Below are 24,193 nucleotides of genomic sequence, written 5' to 3' on the forward strand. Positions count from 1 at the left end.
TTGAGGATGGACGTGATGTCTTTCGACCTTCATTTGTACTGAATACCTGAACCTCCAATTTACATGGAACAGGAAACAACACTGTGCCATGTGGCATCACCCATCAACCAAAAGAGGAGTTATGGGGCAGTTTGAGCAGCAGGATCTCTGTTCTAAGTGAGTAGAGTCTTTAACAACATGTTTCAACACATACAAAAGAAGGGTAAAAATCACTCTCAAAATTATGAAGTGGAGACAGTCAATTCAGATGCCATAAAACATACCAGTCAGCAATGCACCACCGCGTCCTGATGAAGCCTTTTCTTGACCATTTGCACTGAAAAGTAAAGGTTACACCGTCAGCAACACAGAGAAATGGGAAGCCATGGGGTTCGTCTGCAGTCATAGCACAGCTAAAAGGCGGTCTTTCCTTTGCTTATTGGTTTGTTTTGGAGACAATGCCTTGCCATACAATCCAGGCTGGCCTTAAACTCACGATCCTACTAGCTCTAAGTGTTACTCCCAGCAGTTATATAGCATGCAATGTTCATCCACAGGTGGGGCAGCTACTAGGCAGAGTGGGTGCTGTGGTCTGAATGTCCCCTAAACCCTGGTGTTGACAACTGACCTCCAATATGATAGGTTTGAGAGGCAGGGGTCTCTGAAAGGTGATTCTGTCACCAGGGCTGGGCCTTCTTGCAAATGGCTTGATGAAGGGAGTCTGGACCTTTTCATCCCTTGCCTGCTTTCTGCCACATGGGAACATGTGTTTGGGCTTGTAGAGGGCAGGTAGCCAGGTCCTACCTTGGAAAAGGATGCAGCCCTCACCAGACACTCTGCTAGATCCTGGATCCTGCACTTACTGGGAATCCAAAACTCTGAGAAGAACTTTCTGTGGTTGACCAACTACCTGGTCCTCAGGCTAAAGCTGCTAACTGAAGGCTGGACTAAAGAAAGGGGTGGTCACTTCTACGCTCTGTTCTCTCCCATCAAACAGACAACCACTCTTCAGAGTCTGGGAAGCCCCTGCCTGGGTTCTAAAATGATGAAAAATGAAAAAGCAGAGAAAGTCATGGGAAGGGAATGGGAGGGAGAGGAAGAGAAGAGGGAAGAAGCTGGACTTGCTCTGGACTACAGCTTCAGATGGACTGCATACACCCCGAGCCAGCCTCCCCAGCTTCCAGTCCCAGTGTTGCTGCAGTACTGCTAGCCAAGACTGCTCACTGCACACAGGAGGTCAGGCCCAGGAAGCAGTCTGCTGACATCAGACCTGCCTGTGGGACAATGGCCTTTCCAGCACTCAATGTATGTGAATGAAAGAACTGAACTTTAATTCACACACCCTACAGAAAGCCACCTCATGGCCTCTCAGTGTTGGGAGCAGAAGTCCTGTAGGCAAAGAAGAGCTCCTCCTGAATCCCTAGGTCACAAAGGGGAGGCAGGAACAAGTGTCTTGGCTCCCTAAGGAGAGTGGCCTACAGGGTGGGGATCTTCTACAGTGCCGGGTATTCTGTCTCAGAGACAGAAGAGAACAGATGAATCTTGAGAGGCTTGGTAATTTTGTGGTTGACAGAGGACCAGGGAAGAGGGCATCTCCTCCATGGCGCCCAGGTGGGCAGGGATAGAAGTGACCACAAGGGAATTTGGTTTTCTCTTTCTTTCTTTCTTTCTTTCTTTCTTTCTTTCTTTCTTTCTTTCTTTCTTTCTTTCTTTCTTTCTTTCTTTCTTTCTTTCTTTCTTTCTTTCTTTCTTTTTCTTCTTTCTTTCCTTTCTTTCTTTCTTTCTCTTCTTTTCTTTCTCTTTCTTCCTCCCTCCCTTTCTTCCTTCCCTCCCTCCCTCCCTCCCTCCCTTTTCTTTTTTTTTGACAAGGTTTCTCCATGTAGTTTTGGTGCCTATCCTGGATCTCACTCTGTAGACCAGGCTGGCCTCGAACTCAAAGAGATCTGCCTGGCTCTGCCTCCCAAGTGCTGGGATTAAAGGCATGCACCACCGCCATCCGATGGAATTTGGTTAATTTCTAACAAAACATTCTCTGCCTTAAGAGGGATGCAAAGAGGGCTGGAGAGATGGCTCAGTGGTTAAGAGTACTAGTTGCTCTTGTAGAGGACCCACCCAAGTTTGGTTCCCAGCACACACATGGTGGTTCACAACCATTTCTAACTCCAGTTCCTGGGGGTTCAGCATTCCCTTCTGACTTCTCTGGGCACCAGGCACATTCACGGTGCACATACATAAATGCAGATAAAACATTCATACACATAAAATAAATCTAAAAGAAAACAAAAAGGATCCAGAGATGTAAGGTAGGATAGTTTTGTGTTCAGCATCTTACTCCTTTACATTACAGAAATAGCTCAGAAATTAACTCCATGACATTCTGGATCACAACCTGTAAATTGTTCTAATAAGTCCGATAGATAGATAGATAGATAGATAGATAGATAGATAGATAGATAGATAGATAGATACTAGATAGAGATTCATTTCATAAGTTATGTTCCTCAAAAGAACCCTGACTAATACAGTTACCATCATAACTAACATAGAATCTACACCAGATGTCCTTGTGGTACAAAGGTACCTGACCACCTCTCCAAAGCCCACTCATCACTCTGTGTGGTCCTGCACTCACCACAGTCCCAGCACCTTGAGAATTCATGAATGCAGCACAGCATGGGTCCCTCTTCATCCAAGAATGGCTCTAGAAGACCAGGCCTACACTTGTCTTAAGGTCCAATACTCACAGGCTCACAGCATGTAGAGCTGTACAGGGCACAGGCCAGTGTGCGCCACAGGGAGGATCAGCCCTCCTGGGCTCACCCCTCTCTCCTTCCTAAGGATTCTTCCAGAGAAGCAGCAAGCCCAGCCCACCTGCAGTCACACTCCCAAGCTCTGACCCCAAACTGAACACCTGCCCTTGGCCTAGAATTCTAGAGTGGGCAACAGCTTCATTGCCACTGCAAATGAAAGGCATTTGTGGATTTTAGGACCAGGAACCATTTTCTCCTCAGTTTTCAAATTTTGTGTAAATTAAGATACATTTTTACACAAATTTTGTGTAAATTAAGATACATAGAGAGATTAGGTTTCCATAATAGAGCATGACTTTAACATCAATTACTAATTGAATACAAAGCAAAAAGTGCACTTTTTTCTATAACAGATGTTGGTAAAAACTGCAACTAGGATTCTAACTAGAAGTGAGACAGGAGTTGCAGGTGAATCTCAAGACATATACAGTTAATATTTGTATAATCCAACAGTTTGGTAAAATATTTACAGAAATATTTACATCTTGCCTCTGCGGCACACTCATCACTACAGCTATGGCCACTCAGCCTTCATTGCCAACACTGTGACAGAATGGAAAGATGTAGCCACCACCCAGGGCACTCTGTATATGGCCTTGGGCTTGTCTATGTCCTGGGTCTGAGCTGGGATACATCTCTGTCCTTGCAAGGGCAGTGGGCTCTCTCTACTTAGCTACTTTAAAAGACGGTCCTCCAGCATCCCACCCTCCCTTCAGTGGCCTGAAAGGAGGCTGTCACAGCAAAGCTCTTCTTTTAACCAGAAGACATGGGCCCCAAACTTCCTCCGACTGCCAGCAACCAGAAGGGAACAGAACTGGGATCCACTTCCTTGCTCCTGGACCAAGGTTCTATCTTTCTTTCTGATGACTCATTTCCTTTTTATGGTCAAGTATAAGCACATGGGTAGTTGCTACATGGGACTAGCCCACAGAAGCACCCCCAGCACCCCCATCAGCGACTCCTTAGTGGGGCCTTCCTGACACCCTCTGTGTACAGCACACATAAATACATGCAAAGGAACTGACCCATGCACATGTAAACACACACACACACACACACACACACACACACAACCTACCTATGTACTTATGACTGGCTGTGTTTGGTGTGGAGGGTGGGGAAGGCCCAGACAGAAAGGCACGGAGGCAGGAACCCAGGCCATAGTAAAGGTCTTGGAAGGCCTAGACGCTCCCAGCTATGGCGCTGTCACCTGGCCATTGAAGATGGGAGCAGTGTGCAGAGGGTAGGGGGGCTCGACTTTGATGGGTCACTTCCAGGAGGCCACCTTCTGAAACCTTCACTTATGAACTCCTCTGAGCCAATGGGGATGGCAAGGTTCTCGTATCTCTGGGGTGGTGGCATCTCTTCTCTTAGAGGGACCATGGCCACAGAAAGGGAACCCACACAGGCCCAGGAGGGCAACACAGTGCTCACCTCGTGTGGCCTCTGCTCAGTCCCCTGTTAATAGGGTTCCTTGAGCCGGCAGATGGATTGCAAATCCAGGCAGCTTCATCTACTGAGAGAGCATAAATCGCAGCGGAGAAAAGAGGGGCTGCGGGAGGTTATCACCAAGCGGCCCCACTGAGGAAGGCCTGCTTGGAGCATTAGTGGAATTAATTCATCTTTCATGGGCACATGCAGCAGGGCCTGTGATCTATGGTAACAACCAATTTCTCACCACGGCCAAGAGGAAAAAAATGACTCGGTCCGATCGACTACACAAATCTGCTTTTTAAAAATGGCCTTGCGTTATCTGGAGTGTTGCTCCCAGAGGCGTCATTTGGAATTCATACTGAGCCAGAAGCACCCATAAATCAGCAGAGAAAGTTTTGTTAGTTTTAGAAGCAGAGGGCCGTCATTATTTGGAATTGCATTATGCCTCCATCACAGTAATTACATTTAGATTATCCTTAAGTGATGGCAATAAAAGAAAGAGAGATCAGTCTTCAACTAATTCTCTCCCCTAAATGTGCTGGGTGCAATGACGGCCTGGCAGAGGCATGAAGGGGCAAGTCTGGGAGCGGATCCCAAGGGTCTAGACAGAGCTATTGCTGGTGATCTCCGCAGTGGAGCCCCAGGTCCTAACCTATGGAACACAGCATGCTCTGTGATGTTCTAGGCATTAAGAAGTACCACAGAACTGACAGAAAGTATTGGGGTTTGTGACTTTAAAGTGAGATTTTGTTTCTGTTTATTACTATGGTGAAAGGAAATGTGAGGGTACATTGGCATAGTCAGACATAAAGCTGATACACAGAACCCCAAGACACTCCCCAGTTGAGCACTTATGTTCCTTGCAGGCCCAGGAGCCAGCCACCACAGGAGTCTGTGAACCAGCTGCCAATCATGGATAGCAGCTTGTTCTAAGCGAAGACAGGAGTCCACCTAAAGACATCCTGTGGCCTTCCCATGATGAGAGTTCATTCTTCAAAGACATATCCTAGGGATGGGCTGCATGCCTTTAATCCCAGCACGCAGGAGACAGAGACAGTCAGATCTCTGTGAAGCAAGACAGGACTACACAATGAGATCTTGTCTCAACAAAACAACAGAGATGTATCCTTTTCTCTGCCTGCAGAAAACGTGAATGAGGCCCCTGACCAGGTCTGCTAAGTACAGGAAGGGATGGACCCAGGCTGTGGTCACTTTCCTATGGGGGGAAGTCAGCTTCCCATACTCTGTCCTGATGCATGTTCCACTTTGCATAAGGGGACAGAGAACTGGCCTCAGGAGTAAAGGGTATCCTCCCTATATGGGTGGTAGGTCATAGACAAGACCACCCAGATTTCACAGACCTCAACTCCTGAGGCCTCCAGGTTTAGTAAAGCAAAAGAACTATTAGCCAGAGAAGCCCTAAGGCTACAGGTAGGAACAAGGAGGCCCTTGGAAGAATTCTACAAGCAAGGGCTGAGGGCTGCTGGGGACCAGCGGCACATCTCTGCAAGAGTCCTCCATTTGATGTCCACAGCCCCAGCCTTTCCCCTATTCCTGCCCACTCAGGATACACTTTGCTGTGGCATACATCTTGAGCCTCTAGTGCAGTAGACAAAGCTGTGATAGGATTCTAGTTCTAGAATTCAAGGAGTGATGTGAGAATAAGGCAACAGGGAGGCTATACATGGATGTGGAAGGATGCTACACACTAGGTTCTTGTGGGGAACACCACATCTGCTGATATGTGTAGAGGTATAGGAGATGCACAGTGCAACCATACCCACAAGAGTTAAAATACAGAGCACAGTGCAGGGCTCATCAGAGAACAGGCATATTTGGGGCTTTTAGAGAGAGGACAGACACTGTCCTCAGGAGAGCCTACTGGGGAGTATAGGGTGAGGGCCTCAATACACTCACAACAAGACACAGGGAGTGTATACAGTCTTAGCTTCACTCTAATTGGATGGGGCCCACATGTCTGTCTACTTGCCACAATTCTCAGTGTGTAAGATAGTTTAAAAAGTATTTAAAGGGAAAAAAGGAGATGCTTGGTAGAGGGCTATCTCAAACGCTGCCTCCCCAGGGAACTGGTACACACACCACGCCTGTGCCTATGCTCAACACTACCTTTCAGTGCACGCCACCTGCCCTGCAAGGGAACATCTTAAAGCCAGAGCTTGTGCTGTACTACCTCAGCCAGCCCTGGCTTCTGCCAGCTTCACCCAGAACTGCCCCAGCACCCATCATTTCTACTTGGGCCCCTCAAGCCCTGGCCATTTTGAAAGAGAGATTAAATGGTGAGTGAGATCCCAGAGACCTCTGAGGTAACTGGGATGAGTCCTGGGCAGGCAGAAACCCAAACTCAGGAGTAACTAGACTAAAGTTGGCATGGTGGCTAATGGCTTTTTCATGGGAACAACATCCATGAGGTCCTTCCAAGGAAATCAGCAACATTCAGACTCAGGTGTCATTACATATGGACCACAGAAGGCTGCAACCTCCCCTGCCACCCTACCCCACCCTCAGGATACCTGAAGCAGAAGGGCCAAGAATCTGAGCCAGGGTGGACCTGAGCCAGCAGAGGACAAGAGATTGGGAACATCCCTGGCCTGGGGACAATGAATGGGGAAGCCAAGCCACAAGGTGACAAGAGGTGGCCATGATCCTTTCATGCAAGTTAATAAAGTTGTGGCCTTGATGAAAACCAGCTCTGAGCAAAAGTACTACTACATGGTGCAGCCATCTAAGAGAGAGAACCACAGGGCAGTCCTTGGAGCTGGTTAAAATGCCCCAAACACCATGACAAAGGTGCAACATGGATGAACAGCCAGCAGTCATCGGGGCCAATTCTCAGTTCTTCCCACCTTGGCACCTAAAAACCTTCCAACCAGGGCATCCAACATCTACCGTACCTTAACAGATGACTCAGGGCAAGGTGTCAAAATGGAGCCTGAAGGAAGCTACTCACATCTGAGCAGAGAGGCAGAAAGCAGCTCTGGCTTTTTAATTTCTAAACTCTATCAAGCAGGTGCAACTGCTAGCATGTATCATTAACTCACCAATTCTGCATTAGCTGTTGTGTCTTCACTGGCTGAGGCAACCCAGAGGCCTCCTCTGGGACTTAGCTCTCACTCCAGCAAGCCCCAGGGAAGGTGAAGGTGTACCATGTGCACAGTTCCTGCACAGCATAGCATATAAGACACAGCACACAGTGACTCCAGCCACAGGGTCAGCCCAAGAGAATAAAGACATTTCCTTGTCTTTGGAGAATGGTTCTCCTGCCTCCTTATGATGCTTTAAGTTTAGTAACAACAAAACCTGAGCTCTTAGGTTCTCTGTGCCCTTATCCAGGGCAGCTCAGATCACCTCCAAACTACAGGGACAACAGTCCTGTAGTGTGACAGCGCTGTGACCGCTGACAGTGAACACAGTCCAAACCTACATCACCTCTGACTCACTCATTCTGATAATCAGGGTGCTGATGAGGAGGCACCAGTCCTCACACACCTCGGGAAAGTAATCCTGTGGGAACTTCTCCTTCTCCAGCATGGGCGTGCTCTCCAAGGTGTCCGAATAGATCTCCTTGCCAGTGACTTTTTTATACTTCTTAGCTGGAAAAGATAGGAGGAATACATGAATTAACACCATCACCACAGCCTATCAACTAGCCACATGCTACTGGGGGATGCCATGCCCTATCACAGCAGCGCCTGGGTCAGAGGGATGTCTCCAAGCAGGCAAGGGGCCAATTGCTGCTCCAGAGGCGCCTGTGGCTCATAAATTCTTGTTCCATGACCTGGAACCTGACACTCTACTTCATTATCCTCTAAGAGCTCCCAGCCTGCAGATTTACAGGGGCTAATTGGCACCCTCTTTGAAAGCCGTGAATATAGTTAAGAGGGCTGTGGAATTACCATTCACTCAGACCTTCACAGGAATTTATTTAATAACATCGATTTCCTCTTCACACACGAACGACATTACTCATATTCCAGGGAACAATTTTTACATGAGATGTAGACAGGGACACAGGGCAGGCACTCTTCAGACCTGCCTTGCTAGCTGCCACCCTACCCGTCCTGGACTGACAGCACTGTGACAGGCCCTGGTCTGAGTCCCTCCACAGGCAGGTCTGGGAGAGGTTCTTTCTATGGACAAGTGTCCCACATTCAGTGATACATAATAAGCATGTGTGGTGATATTGTGTTCCCCAAAATATTGTACACCCTAACAAATTCATGTGGGATCAGAGAACAGAACAGCCACTAGATATAGAGGCCAGAAAATGGTGGCACACACACCTTTAATCCTAGCATTCCAGAGGCAGAAATCCGTTTGGATCTCTGTGAGTTCAAGGCCACACTGGAAACAGCCAGGCATGGTGACACACGCTTTAATCCCAAAAAGTAATGGCAGAAAGCAGAAAGGTATGTAAGGCATGAGGACCAGGAACTAGAACCTGGTTAAGCTTTCAGGCTTTGGAGAAGCAGTTTAGCTGAGATCCATTTGGATGAGGACTCAGAGGCTTCCAGTCTGAAGAAACAGGATCAGCTGAGGAATTGGCAAGGTGAGGAAGCTGTGGCTTGTTCTGCTTCTCTGATCTTCCAGCATTCACCCCAATACCTGGCCTCAGGTTTGATTTTAATAATAAGCCCTGTTAAGATTTGTGCAACATCTGGCGCCCAACGTTCGTGGTACGAATTCTCAAAAAAGCCACTTGCCTGTGGCCTTGTGGGCCCCAACTCAGACCCAAGCTACACATTGCCGGTTGTAGTGGCACATGCAGGTAGGATTTACTGAAGGAGGCAGAGGCAGGAGAATCCCAAGTTTGAGGCCGGCCTAGGAGGCTTGCTAAAGAGAAGCTTCGGTCGAGACTGAGCCACAAACGGTGGTGGTGGGACCATGGAGGCAGCGGCTGCTGCTCCAAGTTGCTGGCTCCTTCTCATCGTGTTGGTGACTTGGGTGATACTGCTACCTGGGATAAAGGGTTTACTGCTACTTGTTCAGAGAATTGCCAGGACCATCCTGTTACAAGAAAACGTCGGAAAAGGTCAGTTTGGAAAAGTGTGGCAAGACAAATAGTGGGGAGAAATTGCTGTGAAGATTTTCTCTTCTAGGGAAGAACATTCATGGTTCCGAGAGACAGACATTTATCAGACTGTGATTGCTCCAAACCACAGAGGAAGAAAAAAAAAATGTCTTCAGGGAACCATGACCAAGCCTAACAGCAACTTTGAAATTTTCAAAAGGATGACGGGCCCCCACAAAGATGTTTCCACACAGACTATGATAAAGCCATTAAGCCGATTAACACCACAGAAAGATCGACTTTGGACTACAAACTGCTCAGGACAGTTTTGAGATGGCTAGCTGAGATGATCCAGCCTGACAGTCTACTTGAACAAGGACTTGAAACAAGCCCTGCACTTTCTCATTATGAAGCGACTGGACAAATGATACAGGACTTGACAATTAACCCAAAAAATTTCTTTTCAGGATTCCCTAAAGATGCCTTCGTCCCCAGAAAGCAGGAAGTAATTTTAAGAAAATGACGCCCACATTCCCAAGAGGTGGGGTGCATGGTTTTTGGTTGTTTAATGAGTTATGGATATTGTCACTGTTTATGATGGTTGGTTACAAGTTGTTAATGGTCAGGAAAAAAGCTGAACAAGGAAATTAGATTCAAAGTTTTTGTTTAAAAAAAAAGAAAAAGAAAAAAGAGAATATAGATATGAAGTAGATCATTGAATCTACTCTGAGAAAAAAGATAAAGAAATAATAGGATAAATAGGTAGAACATTAAATCTACTCTAAAAAGAAAAAGGGGAAGATATAAAAATGACAAAAGATAGATTCCTGAATCTATTATGAAAAGAAAAAAGATAGAATATGGATATGGTAAGATCAAAAAGGAGATTATTGAATCTACTTTTAGAAAGGAACTACTTGTTTTACATAGGATAAGTAATGAAATTTTTTTGTCTGAGTTTATCAAATGTTACTGGACTGGACATTGTTAATATATATATATAATGGAGTTTTTTGTCTGAATCTGTCAAATGTTAATGGACTAGACATTTTTAGAAAAGAAATTCACTAAAGAGGTGTAAGTTTAAGTAATAAATTTGAAAGACATTATAAGATAGTTCTGTTAGTAATATAAGTTAGGATAGAAAGTAAATCAGGTACATTTTGGACTTACCAAAATAAGATAGATAATGGAATTATTTTCTCTGAATTTGTCAAATGCAAATAGACTAGACATTGTTTAAGTATCTATTGCTTGTATATATTGTATATAGTTATTGTACTTATTGGATATAGTTTTTCATGTATTAGTTATAAGCTTTTTAAATTTTAGACAAAAAAGGGGAAATGTGGTGATATTGTGTTCCCCAAAATACTGTGCACCCTAATAAACTTATCTGGGGTCAGAGAACAGAACAGCCACTAGATATAGAGGCCAGAAAATGGTGGCACACACACCTTTAATCCTAGCATTCCAGAGGCAGAAATCCGTCTGGATCTCTGTGAGTTCAAGGCCACACTGGAAACAGCCAGGCATGGTGACACATGCCTTTAATCCCAGGAAGTGATGGCAGAAAGCAGAAAGGTATATAAGGTGTGAGGACCAGAAACTAGAAGCTTTTGGCTGGTTAAGCTTTCAGGTTTTGGAGAAGCAGTTTAGCTGAGATCCATTTGGATGAGGACTCAGAGGCTTCCAGTCTGAAGAAACAGGATCAGCTGAGGAATTGGCAAGGTGAGGAAGCTGTGGCTTGTTCTGCTTCTCTGATCTTCCAGCATTCACCCCAATACCTGGCCTCAGGTTTGATTTTATTAATAAGCCCTGTTAAGATTCGTGCAACAAACATGAGAATGTATTTCTCATGGCTCTCGCAGGCAGGATAAGAGAACTAACTGCTGGCCTCAGCAAGGTGCCATAAGGTTCAAGCAACATTTGGTCCCTAAGGCCAGAATGTAGCCCAGACAGTCTTGTACCCTGGCTACCAATCCCAGCACCCCAAGATCCCCAGGCCAAGAACAGAAGCTTGGGTTGGGGATTTAGCTCAGTGGTAGAGCGCTTGCCTAGCAAGCACAAGGCCTGGGTTCAATCCTCAGCTCTGGAAAAAAAAAAAAAAAAAAACAGAAGCTTTTGGGTTGTCAAGCAGGTTCTTGGAGACTAGCTTTGGACCATCGGCTGCCTTGATTTTAAGGGTGTCTTCACATTCTAGGAACAGCAGGACTTTCACAGTCTGGGGTGCTTTCCATGCTAGGGGCAAGAGTAGGACAGCAGGAGCTGGCTGAGGGATGTAGCACCAGGGACATAAAGGGATGGAAGTTGAACCCAGGTAAAAAACAAAGTTTTGATTCTAAGGAACCAGCTAGCGTCAGGGTTCCACATTCAGGTCTACAATCTGGTTTGGGTTGTACTGATGGCTCACAATGAATGCAACAGGGACCTGAAAGCCCATGGGAGCCTGTCCAGGGACTGGGTCAGCTATGAGCTAAATGCACCACGGGCCTCTGATCATATTCCTCAGATTCTAGTAGATACTGGAGAACCTGAGTGAGCTTAGCTTTGAAGCCAACACCACCACCTTCACTGCAGAAGGGCAACTGGAACTCCGTGTCTTCCTCACTCAGAGAGAACAAGGCCTCAACAGAACATGGAGCCAGCACCTGGGGTGGGTAGGCAGGTCAGACAGGTCCCAGTGAGCCTTGTGCTGGGGCAGAAGTGCACTTGGCCCCGGGAACATCTGCTGCAGATGCCCATCAATCCCACAGGAGGGTATTTGGCACATACAGTAGTACCCAGACATACTAGGGTGGCCAAGTGTCTGCTGGAAGGCCACCGGGAAGCCTGAAGAGTGGAAGCTTCCACCAGAGGCTGAAGGTCCGAAAAGACACTCCTGGGTACCCAGGCAGGTAACTTTCCCCAACAGGCTTATCTGTGGGCTGCCCTCCACCAGACCCACAAAGTTAAAGTGTTCGATACTCACCTCTTGCCATCACATCCATCCCCTCGGTGGGCCCTGGGCTCTTGAGATGAAAAAGCAATAGCAGGGGCCCACTCAGACAGGAAAGAGGCTAGGCAAGAGGCAAGAACAGACACAATGCTTTCAAACACCCCGTCACGTGTGTATTCCTGTGACCAGTTGGGCAGTCAGAACAGTCAGCTAGATAGTCAGAGACTGCCACACACCAGTGAGAGAAGACACCACTCTAAAGCTCGGCTCACTCTGGGCTCCTCGGCAATTCTGGCTGAACTGCAACACCTCTCCTAGGAGCCTGCGTCTCTCTGCTGAAGACATACACCAAGGAGGAACACCTCATGGATACAGAAAGGGCTATGCTACATGGCTGAGGGGAAGCAGGTCTACATGTGAATGTAAGTGGAGGAATGGCGGGGGCCGAGGGAAGCCACTGGGCTTAGGAGCAATCCAGCAACCATCTTGTTCACTGAGGATAAGGAAGAGAGTGGGATGGAAGGACATATCTTAAATATATAATTTTCAGAGGCAGCAAAGACTGCACGTAAACCTATCCCACACTGTCTGCAGACCGTGCTACCCACTGGAGCTCAGTGTACTTCAGGCTCTGTACTTTTCAGTACAGTTCAGTGTACTTTTCATGCTGCATTGCTATGGGTTTTGACAAATGCACACAAATGTCATGTACCATATGCACCAGTTTTTCTGTCCAAAATGTCTTCTGTGCCCAGGCACATCACTTCACTCCACCTAGTCACATTCTTTGTATCTCTAGAGTTCTTCCATTTCCAGACAGTTACAGCCTCGATCCTGCAATGTACAGCCACCAGACCAGCATCTTTCCTCTGCTCACTTCTCTTGGTGGCTATCCAGCATCCCTCTGTAATGACACACTGCTCATTTTTCTAGTTTCTCATTAACTCTGATGCATGCTGGTGGGTGGGTGAGTGGGGGGTTGTAGTTGATTTTCTTGTCTAGTGGAGGATGGTCATCTCTATTCCTAGTTTGCTGAGAGTATTTGCTGGATTCTGCCATATGCTTTTTCTGTATCTACTGACCCAGTCACAGGTTTTCTTTCTTTAACAGATGGTGTGAGCAATTTTATTGGCTGATTTTGGAATGTGATGTCAATTGCATGTCTAGAGTAAACCCCAACTGTTCATAGTGTATAATCCTTCTTACACCTTGTTAACATGTTCCTGAGAACTCTTGCATTTTATTTTCATGAGGCAGTCTGTCGACCTCCCTCTTTCCAATGTCTCCATCTGGTTTGGGGATTCAAGCAGGGCTGGCCTTGCAGGACAAGTCATGAGGTGCTCCTTAGCTTATACCTGGGAACTTGGGAGAGAACGCTGTGGTTTTCTCAGTAGATTCATCAGTGAACCCACCAGACCTGGCACTTGCTTTTCAGAAGGTTTACCACTGACTTAGCTTCACTCACAGCTGTGGGTATTTTACACTTCAAAGCCCTTGCACAAGTATTCCGACTTTATGTTCCTGCAATTGCTCCATTATGTTATTAAACTTATAGGCAGAGACTTGTTATAATATTGTTATTACCCTGCTATCAGTAGTGGTCCTTTACTCATTTCTGTTATCAATATTTTGTATCTTCCTTCTTCTTTGTTCTTGGTTCATGGGGCTAACAGTTTATCAATTTAATAGATCTTTTCTAAGGACCAATTTTCTCTGATTTCCTGTAATCAGTTCCATTAATTTTACCTCCAATTTTTATTTCTTTTTTTTCTGTTTATTGTGAATTTTGTTTTCTACTTTCTTGCACCTCAGTCCTGGGCATATTAACCACACTTACTCTAAATTCCCGGTACAATCGCTCCAGATCTCTGTCATATTTGAGTCTGTGCCAGAGACTTGGTTTATCTCCTTAACCTGATGTTTAAGTCTTTAGCATGTTGCTGAGGACAGAGCATGTGCCACTGGGACAAAGAAGCAGACAGATGTGCTGGGCTGGGGCCACGGCCCTGGCCAAAGAGTGTCAGGTGCCCAGTCTCCCTTCTCCCCATCCTGGTGCTGGTCTCTGCTGCCTGAGGATGTCCAGTGAGACGTCTTCTCACAGGCTCAGAGCAGCACCTGTCTTCCACTAAGTCTTCCCCTGGCTGTGATCTTCCCACTGATTAGCAGCCCTGCATCCCACAAGACAAGAAGGCTAGAAGCTGGGTTGAGTATCTCAACGTCTTGGCCAAATGGGTTCTGATGAGAGTCTGGTTAGCTAGGGAACAGGTCTCCTTGAAAGCAGGCCCTGTGAAGCAGAAGGGAATACCTGTCCTTGACTGTGAGATCTCTGTGGGACACCTGGAAGAAAAACTCAAACACATGGATCCTGGGAACCTTCCTCCTCAAGCTTATCCACACCAGCCTCCTGGACCCAGTTGGATCCTGTTGCATGTACCCACCAGCTGCAGTCCCAGAGATATGCCTGCTCCTGGCAACCATGCCCCTGCATCCACCTGTCTGTGGGGGGATGAATTTGCCCTATGACCTTATTTCCTGTTGGATTAAAAAAAAAAAGCTGTTCTGTGTTCATCTGTGAGAATGGGAACCATGTCTTCCAAATAATGTATATTGGACTAGAAAGTAGAAGTCCCCTCTTTCTCTGGTATACTTTTAGAGACTCCTTAACACTTTCTAACAATGTTATTACTTTTCAAATTGAACTACTAATTCTTAAGCCTATTCAAGATTTTTCACAAATTCTAGATTTCTTGCTGTAATTCATCAAGCCAGGAGAGCGAGTACTGTGTGCCCACCCCAGCCTGAGATGATGCAGCAGGCTCTATCAGTGCCAGCAACCACCAGGTCAGGCCAATATGTTTGCAGAATCAACTCTCATCCCAGAAAGAAGCATGCTAAGCACATGCCTACAATGGCACTGCTTCAGTTCCTACTGGCAACAGGAGGTTTTGCAGACTGAACTGTGTATTAGCAAGGCACAATATGACTGACTTCATTTAGTAGTAAAATATGTATGCAAATGGTTTCTTAAGAAAACTGTTCCATGGATTCAGAACCTCTTGAGTTCGATGTTCTTTTTTGGAGGGCGGGGAGGGGGAGTTCAAGACATGCTTTCTCTGTGTAGCCCTGGCTGTCCAGGAACTCACTCTGTCGACCAGGCTGGCCTCAAACTCAGAGGTCTGCCTGCCTCTGCCTCCCAAGAACTGGGATTAAAGGTGTGCCCCACCACTCGGATGTTCATGTTTAAGAAGCTATTCTGTGTCTTACCCCTAGCATGGCAGAAAATAGTCCATATCTGGATATCATTGCTGGGGGCATGCACTGGTACCCAATGTTCATGGAGTCCGGGAAAAGTAGCTCTAGCCACCTCATCCTGGCCAAATGCTTGGTAAGAAAGACAAGTGCTGTACTGAGAAGAAGCTGCCGAGGCATAGTGGCAACCGCTCTGCTGGCCAGAGTCCTGCTCATCACAGGCTGGACAGGCTGCTAGAGTGATGTAGAGCAGATAGTTCCTCCACCTCCTAGGGGGACCTTTCTCTGGGTGCATACCAACAGTGGACCTGAACCAGCTGATGGAAGTGGTTACGTCACTGGTTACAAATGCCTGACAAAAAGTAACTTAAAAGAGGATGATTTGGGCCCAGGGTTTGAGAGCACAATCCATCATGGCAGGAAGTCTTAGCAGGGGTCCTGGCAGAGGTGGCTTGAGGCTCTGGTGGGAAGAACTTGTTCACATCTGGAGATCAGGAAGGAGAATTGGGCTAAATCTCAATGTCAGATCCCAGTGACCTAGTACCCTCTAGTGAAGCCCCACAGCCTAAGACGCCACAACTACCAACCCAAACCAGAGTCACCAGCTGGAACCAAACATTTAAATGTGTGAGAAGAACATCTTATATAATAGTTACTTTCATGATGGTCATGAACTCAGTGACTTTTCCAAGTCCAGACCAGCATGGAGTTCAAGAAGGTTTACATACAACAGAAGCAGTAGCATGGAATAGTCAGTTGGGGCCCTGATGGAATCCCTCTCACTGTGGCAACAGGTGCTCCCAAAGATTCTAGATTAGGGAACTACAGAAAGGCCATCTTAGCAGTGACACTCAGGCAAATAGTGCAGGGCCAGCACCAGCCACTAAATGACAGCCAGCTGTTTCTGAAATATGCAACCCTCCCCCTATTCCATTTCATTTTCTTATATTTCAAGGGAACATGGGTAAGAAACCTCTATCTCCTTTGAGTTCCTATATGAAAGCTAGAGCCAGCAGGGCATGGTGGCACACTCATTTAATCCCAGTACTCGGGAGGCAGAGGCTGGTCTATAAAATGAGTTCCAGGATAGTGAGGGCTGTTAAACCGAGAAACTTGTCTCAAAACAAATAAAAAAAGAAAGGGAGAGAGGGAGGGAAGGAAGGAGGAAGGGAAAGAGGAAGGGAGGGGAGGGGAGGGGAAGGGAAGAAAGCTAAAGCCCACTGAGATGGGCAGAGCTTTGGCATGTGACTCAGGATAGGCAGAGCAGGTCAGTGGCATCTCCCCTCAGGAACGGCAAGGTGCCAGGTTTACAAGATGTGCAAGTGACATCAAACCCAGACCATACAGGCCTTCTCATGACAACAAAGCCAGAGAGACCTGGGGAGGACTGACCAAGGGATGGGCTGCAGAAACTGATCATGGAAGCCAGCATGGAGTCTTACCTTTAAAGTCAAACTGGTAGATGTTTTTTAAGGATTCGTGAAGAAAATAAAAGCTTCCTAGTGCCTGTAGGAGCAAAGAGAAAGATGGTCAGGACATGGTTCTCTACTATGTGAGGTTCGGGGCCACAAAAAATGCTTCTGCAAGGACAGCGGAGGACACAAACTGTTATTCAGTCCCAGCAGCGGAGGCAGAGGCGGCCATGGGCTGGCCAGCACCTCCCCCTGCCAGCTCAGGCAGTGCTAAACCAGTCAGCTCGGAGCAGCACCGTTCAGCCAACAACAAACAGCTGCCGAGTTGCCGTCCCAAGCTGCACATGCCAGGCCACACACTCTTCAGGAGTTGGATCCCCGGGAGATCCAGGCTCATCTCCCCAGGCTTCACTCATCTGATCCCACACCCACCGCCATCTACCAATGACCACAACACAGGCACAGATGGGATTTACCAAGAAAAATGGGAGTTGGAAAACAAATGACTTCAATAATAAGGACCAAAATGTAGAAGTTAGTCAGTTCCCACCTCAAACGTCCCCACAGGAATAGTCTGGGACCCCATTAGATTGCTCACACGGTAAAGCTTGGTCCCCCAGCTCAGTGTCTGCATGGAAACACGTCTAGTCCCCTAACTCAGTGTTCACCTAAGGGTTTGGTCCCCAGTTCAATGTCCACACAAAGTTGGTCTGACCCCCAACTCAGCATCTACACAGAAACAGTCCACTTCCCCCGGCCAGAATGCCCACAAAGTCTAAGGTTTTATCCCCCAGCTCACGGTCTACAAAGGAATAGGTCTGGTCACCCAGCTCAATGGCCACACAAGGATGGGTTTGGTCCTTCTCCTTCAGCGTTCACATAAGAATAGCCTGCTCTATACTTGCCATCAGACTCCAAGGACAGCAAAGCACGAGACCAAGGCCATATCTGCTGGCAGCACAGATGGCATTTTTGACCTTTCAAAAGTAAGACTCAAATTCTTGTGTAATACTGCTTGGTTTTAATTTTCCCCTGGCTGTCACACTCTATAAAACTCTGGTTGTCAATGGAGGAAACTCCACTCAAACCTTGCATTCAAGGTGCCTGGTCTATGGGTTTGCACATATGACATCCTCATGAAGCTGGACCTCATCTGGTATACGCTTATGTAGAATTCTACCTGCTTCCCTAGACCATGTTGGCCACTCCACAGTGGGGTGGGGAAGGGCTTTATTTATCCAACCCCTTTCTTCTTCTTGCCATCTTATGTCCTTATCAATCCCCAGCTATCTCTTGATCATTCCCCAGCCCTCTAGTTTCCCACACAGCTCACCTCTACGCTTTTAGCCCCAGAATCTAGTGTCCCCTAGAATTTTGTGGGTTTTCCTCATTCCTCCTCCGGTCCACCCACATCCTGCCTGACACCCATTCACGAAATGCTCTGTGCATCACATCTATCCTCGCTTCTGGAAGATCCCAGGGCTCTGCTATCTCACGTCCTGTCCCCATTTGTACTGTAGCAGGAAGATTCTTCTGCTCTGTGACTAGTCCAGGCAGACCCACGGTCACATTTTCCTCTGGTCACATGTGCATAAGTGAGGCACCTGCACAGCAGAACTTGGAAGCAGCCAGCTTTCAGTTTGCCTTCTTAAGGCTGCATCAATAGGAGAGACCATGCTTCATACAGATGCAGGGACTGAGCCTCCTCTATGGGCCAGAAGAGAAAATTGCAGGGCTGGACCCAGCATGAACCTAACACTTGCTCCAGAGCCACAAGACACACAGCTCTGTGTAGGATGCCTCTCTACCTGCCTCAGGTGAAGAGGAACTAGATAGTGTTATGAAGAGCACTTTGGACACTGGGTTCAGACTTCCAGCTATGTTAGTATGTGACAGGGAGTGAGCAGAGGAGAAGCTAGCCTGGACATGTGGACCTGCTTGCCAGGCCGTAGCAGCCACACTGACTAGAAATGAAGTATTAATGGCATCGTCAGACATACTTCAACCTTAGGGGAGTGCAACCATCCAGACACACTCCAGCCTCAGGGAGAGTGCAGCCACCCACATATCTCCATTGGTTGAAAGGAACAGTGGTAGGCCCAGCTTGTACATACAGGAGAATCCGAACAACGAAGGTCAATTACTACTGTCAAGTCTGATGCAGAGTCAAGAAGCAATGTGTTTGGTGTACTCCTGCTCCAGCCATATACAAACCTGGGAGTTCCCTGGTCTAGAGCAGAAGCTCACACAGAAACACCTCTATCACTGTGTATTCTCAAACAAATGTGACAAACAAATTGGCTTAGGTAATCTGTCATTTCTGCTGGGAAGTTGGCAGCAAAGAGCACACCATTAACCCAGGCTCCTGTGTGGAGCTCACTCTTCCGGGAAATGGCTTAGTCCTAAACTTAAGCCAAACTGACTCATCAACAGAGGCACACAACAGTGCCGTTTGCCTCTCAGATTCTATGAATGAGGGGGTCACCCAAGCATCTCCTACATGAGGCAGGCCCTAAGGCAATACAGAATTGGACAAGCAATACCTCACATAAGAGTCTACCATATTGTTTTTATGGATAAAGTGTCTCCAGCTCCAGGGTTTGGTTGTTTTATTTTTTCTTTCTTTATAAAATGAAATGAATCTATGAGCAGGAAAAAGCTCTATAAACTATAACAATAACTAATCTTTAGGCCTGCAACCAACCAGAGAGCTTAACTGTTCCAATTAGAATTGACAGACTAATAAACCATGAGTAGGCTGAACCATTCACACCTCCACCCCTCCTCCTCATATACACCTCTTCTATACCTGGCAGATACCCCACCCAAAGGAAGGAGGTAGCCTCGCCCCACTGTGCTGCCTTCAAGGACACACACTCTCTCAGGATCAAGTTCTGACAGCTCTCCTTTCTTGAGAACAAACTTACGACATCAGAGGCTGAGACATCACCACTTCTGCATGGGAAGCACCGGTGTGAAGATGCCCGTCTTGCATTCTGGGGCAGAGACCCAACTTGATCTCATCATGTTTTCATATCCTGTGGAATTCTGCTTGCTAACACTTGCTGTGGATATCACTCTATATAAATAAAACACTGATGGCCAGTGACCAGGCAGGAAGTATAGGCGGGACAAAGAGAGAGGAGAATTGGGGAAACAGGAAGAAGGAAGGAGAGACACTGCAGCCACCGACAGGACAAGCAGCATGTAGAGACTCTGGTAAGCCACCAGCCACGTGGCAAGGTATAGATTTATAGAAATGGGTTAATTTAAGATATAAGAACAGTTAGCAAGAAGCCTGCCACGGCCATACAGTTTATAAGTGATATAAGCGTCTGAGTGATTATTTTATAAGTGGATTGTGGGACTGCGGGGCTTGGGGAACCTGGAGAGAAGCCCTCCAGCAACAAACACTGTTTTGAATTTTTGTTAAAAAAAAAAAATTGCTTCCAATCTTGCTTCTGCTCTCACCACCACAATATTCCTCTATTCCAACTCTTCAATGGTGTTCATGTTGCAAATCAGACAGACATTTCCCTCAGCAACACAGGACACCCACCCTGCCATCCTTCCCTCCTCTCTTCTTTTTGAAGACAGGGTCTTTTCAGATGGTCCAGGCTTGCCTTCTGCATCAGCCTCCTGAGTAATGAGATGATAGGTCCGCACTTTTATTCCTGAGTTCCAGGGTATCACACTCCCTTCTCTGGAGTCTCCTCACCACCCCATACCCCACCCTCAGTGACAACAAATGGATCTGGATAGGGCACCCAACAAAGCCTTTCTGTCTTTCTCCTCCTCCTTCTAGGGTGGCCTCCACCCCATCTTTGGTTGATAAGGTCACATGTATTGCACTGGCCCTTTCTAGAAGGTCCTCTGGTGCTTTCACAATCCTTCTTAGATCTCTCAGAAGTTGAATCTCCCAATTTAGGATGTATATTCACCCTCCTCTCCTCTTGCTCCCCTGAAAAGCATGGACTTCCCTGACCCCCAGCGTTTTCCCATCACCACACACCTCCTCTGCAAACCTATCTCCACCTCATCTGCAAACTTGGCAGACCCCAGACCCACTGTCTATCTCTAAACTCCATCCTCTCCTCTGCCAACGCTAAGTCATCAGTTCCAAATGGGTACTCCTTGTGCCACTGCTATTGGCCCTCAGTTCCTCTCCACTCAGAAGTCCACCAGCCTTCCACAGGTATCCACGTTCTGCCCCACACTCTCACACAAGTCAGCACGCCTGCCACTCACAGGGCTCCAGCACTGCTGGCCATGAAGCATGGGCTGGCCAAGATCTCTGTCTCTGGGGTCACCACATGGCTTCTTTCTCCTCTTCCAGGTGATTCTCACAGGAACCCCTGCTATGCCAAGTCTCCTCGGAAACACTATCTCCTCTGAGCGGCATAAACCCAACCCAGCACCCCATTATTCCCTCAAAATGCTGCATATCCCAGCTGCCTCAGACTTGCCTTCTTACAGGGGAAGCTCATTGAGGGCAGGAATGTGATAAGAGTCCCCCAGCAGAGAATGGTTCCTGGAGGAATTCCAGCAGCATGGTGCCCTTAGGGTCCAGCTGTCTGAGCAGCTCTGACTTGGTACACTCAACTGTCTGCTCAAGTCTCAGAAATGACCTCAAGCACAGCTTCTGAGAAACTGTGTGTTCACAGAAAATACTCTTCTGATCATACCCCAAAGGTAAGCCCTGAGAAGACTGGCTTTAAAACAATTTAACAGATTGAGCAATAAATCAAAGCAAAGTTATTTTAACATTCATTAGATTATAAACAATAATAAATGAAACAAAGCTTTTGTTTCAATCAATGCAGAGCTTTATTGATTCTTCCCTGTATAATAAACTCACAGGCAGCCAATCTAATTGGATGAGGCAGCATTACCGCCTGTCTCCCTAGCATTACTGAGTGGGGGACATGCACGTGGGAAAGGCTGCATTTAGCATGTCGCTGTCACAGAGTGTCTTCCTTTGTAACCAGTACAAACTGAGAGCTGATGCATTTCAGCTCCTAGGGCTGGATAGGAGAGATGGCACAAAGCTGCCCCCTCCCCACCTCCTGACCCTCGGCACCAAGCCCCATCCAGGCTGGCTGTTGGCCCGAGAGATGCACACATAATTTCATTCCATCTCCCATCCAACAGCCGACATTAGAAGTTAATTAAATTGGTTGTCCACTGTATTCATCCACTTACAAAGTTAATGATATTCTGTCCCTGAATTAAGGAGCATTTTATAAAGCGTGCACCATGGGAGCTGGCATGTCATACATGGGGTGCTGAACCCTGTCACAGATCCTGGTTGTTGCATCTCCAATTAGGCAGCCTGGGAAGGGCAGGGCCTTGTCTGCCAGGGCAAAGCACAAGTCATCCTGACAGTGAGGGTAAACACTACACACAACAGCCACTTAATATCTCGTGTTGAACTACAATAAATTCCACCAGATTAGTAGGCCTGTTAACATTTCACATTACCATAGTGCGGAGCAGCCAAATCAGAACAAGACGGTCTTGAAGATGGGCTGTGGGAGAGGTACATATCTGGAAGGTGTGGACAGTGAAGGGTAAGACTAGGTTCCTACTTGGATGAGACACATGGGCTGGATGCATGGGGGTGCTGGTTGGTTTCTATAGTCAATGGACACAAGTGGAGTTAACTAGGAAGAGGGAACCATAATTGAAGAACTGTCTCAATCAGACTGGCCTATAAGCATGTCTGTGGGGGCATTTTCTTGATTGATAATTGATGCAGGAGGGCCAGGCCTACTGGGGGCAGTGCCACCCCTAGGACCCAGGTGGTCCTAGACTATTTAAGGAAGGTAGATGAATAGGAGCCTGAGAACAAGCTAGAAAGCCTGGTAGCCACAACTACCTCACCTGAAACTGGGAGAAATGGTCAACATGGCTGTCTTAGTTAGGGTTACTATTGATGTTATGAAATGCCATGACCAAAGCAACTTGGAGAGGAAAGGGTTGATTTGGCTTTTGCTTCCACATCACTGTTCATCAACAAAGGAAGTCAGGACAGGAAGGTAGGAGTTGATGCAGAAGCCATGGAGGAGTGCTGCTCCTGGGCTTGATGCCCATGGCTTGCTCAGTCTGCTTTCTTATAGAACCCAGGATCACCCAGGACCAAAAGTCCAGAGATGGCACTACCCACAATGAGCTAGGCCCTCCCCCATCAATCATTAATTAAGAAAATGCCTTACAGCCGGATCTTATGGAGGCATTTTCTCAACTGAGGTTCCCTCCTTACATCAAGTTGACAGAAAACTATCTAGTACAGTGGCCAAACCACCAGCCTGGGTAGCCACTGAGTATGAGCATGTGATGAAGAATTCGCCAACAGGAACTAAGGGTGGAGAACAGAGCAGGCATGAAGGTCCAGACCCAGGGGTGTCAGGCAAAGAAGGAAAATGACTAGATAGAAGAACAAGAGGTAGGTAAGGGATAAGAAGTGGGGGGTGGGGTCACAAAGCAGCCGATAGTAACAAGAAGTGATCAGTGGGGACAAGGAGTGGCCATAGGAGAGCCAATGATAGGAAGCAACCTAGGGGTGAGCCAGGAGGATGCCCACAGGGGGACAATGTGACTGCCATGCCAAGAGCAACAGAGACAAAGCCTAAGCCCAGACTGCACAGTATGAAAGCTAGTAGAGACGTGAGAGGCCACATCCACAGTTAATCTGAATTAGTTTGACCATGCATGGCTTAACTGTCTTAACTCTCTGAGACGTCAGAGGGGCTGGACAACTTCTGGCCAGAAGTCAGAAAAATTAATCGTAAAGGGAGGGCAGGAAGAGGTCCTCCACTCTGTCCTGCAGCTTTGCATGGACAGTGGTCCCCAGGACGGGCCATTTCTAGCTTACTGAAGACTAAGTAAGCGCTAAGGATAAACAAGGCACTCCAGCAGAAGGGAGACATCATCTGCACAGGCCAGCAGGAGGCCTTTGGAGGCACGCAGTCACCTGCCGTGCCCAATTCCATCTATTTTCTGGGTGGCTGATGACCACAAGTGGGAAAAGCAAGTCCTGCTATCTGTTTCACTGTGGCAGGAGGTGTGTGGACGGGGAGAGTGCAGCCTTGCAAAATTCACACAGCATGCTGTATCTATTACATGCCTCTGCTGTGATGCGAGAGGATGCCAACCCTGAGGCTTTCTGCATAGTTAATGAAGACAGAGCTATGTAAGTACAGGGCTTCCCATACACGCATCTAGACTTCACTGGCACCTCTGAGGTACCTTCCTCTCAGACTTACAGCCTATGCAAGCTAGATGTTTTTTGATAACATAGATTTTTCAAACTGAGATTTGATAATAATATAAAATTCAACTT

The 24,193-nt window shown here is 47.1% G+C and overlaps 1 protein-coding gene and 1 long non-coding RNA gene across 2 annotated transcripts in view; both read right to left on the reverse strand.

Moving 5' to 3' along the window:
- The window catches only part of Inpp5a (inositol polyphosphate-5-phosphatase A), a 202,630-nt gene that overhangs the window by 59,987 nt on the left and 118,450 nt on the right, over positions 1–24,193 (reverse strand). Inside the window, exons 5-7 of the mRNA XM_028869475.2 lie at positions 16,882–16,945; positions 7,731–7,834; positions 264–316 (exon numbers count right to left, since the gene is read on the reverse strand). Of these exons, the coding sequence (XP_028725308.1) occupies positions 264–316; positions 7,731–7,834; positions 16,882–16,945 (221 nt within the window). The remainder of the gene's footprint in view (positions 1–263; positions 317–7,730; positions 7,835–16,881; positions 16,946–24,193) is intronic.
- On the reverse strand, positions 18,554–21,572 carry LOC114693200. Its single transcript, XR_003734516.1, has 2 exons — positions 20,264–21,572; positions 18,554–19,912 (listed from the first exon to the last, which is right to left on the reverse strand). It is a non-coding gene; the product is annotated as an uncharacterized LOC114693200 (long non-coding RNA).

The sequence above is a fragment of the Peromyscus leucopus genome, chromosome 1, assembly GCF_004664715.2.
Source record: "Peromyscus leucopus breed LL Stock chromosome 1, UCI_PerLeu_2.1, whole genome shotgun sequence".
NCBI classification, from domain to species: domain Eukaryota; kingdom Metazoa; phylum Chordata; class Mammalia; order Rodentia; family Cricetidae; genus Peromyscus; species Peromyscus leucopus.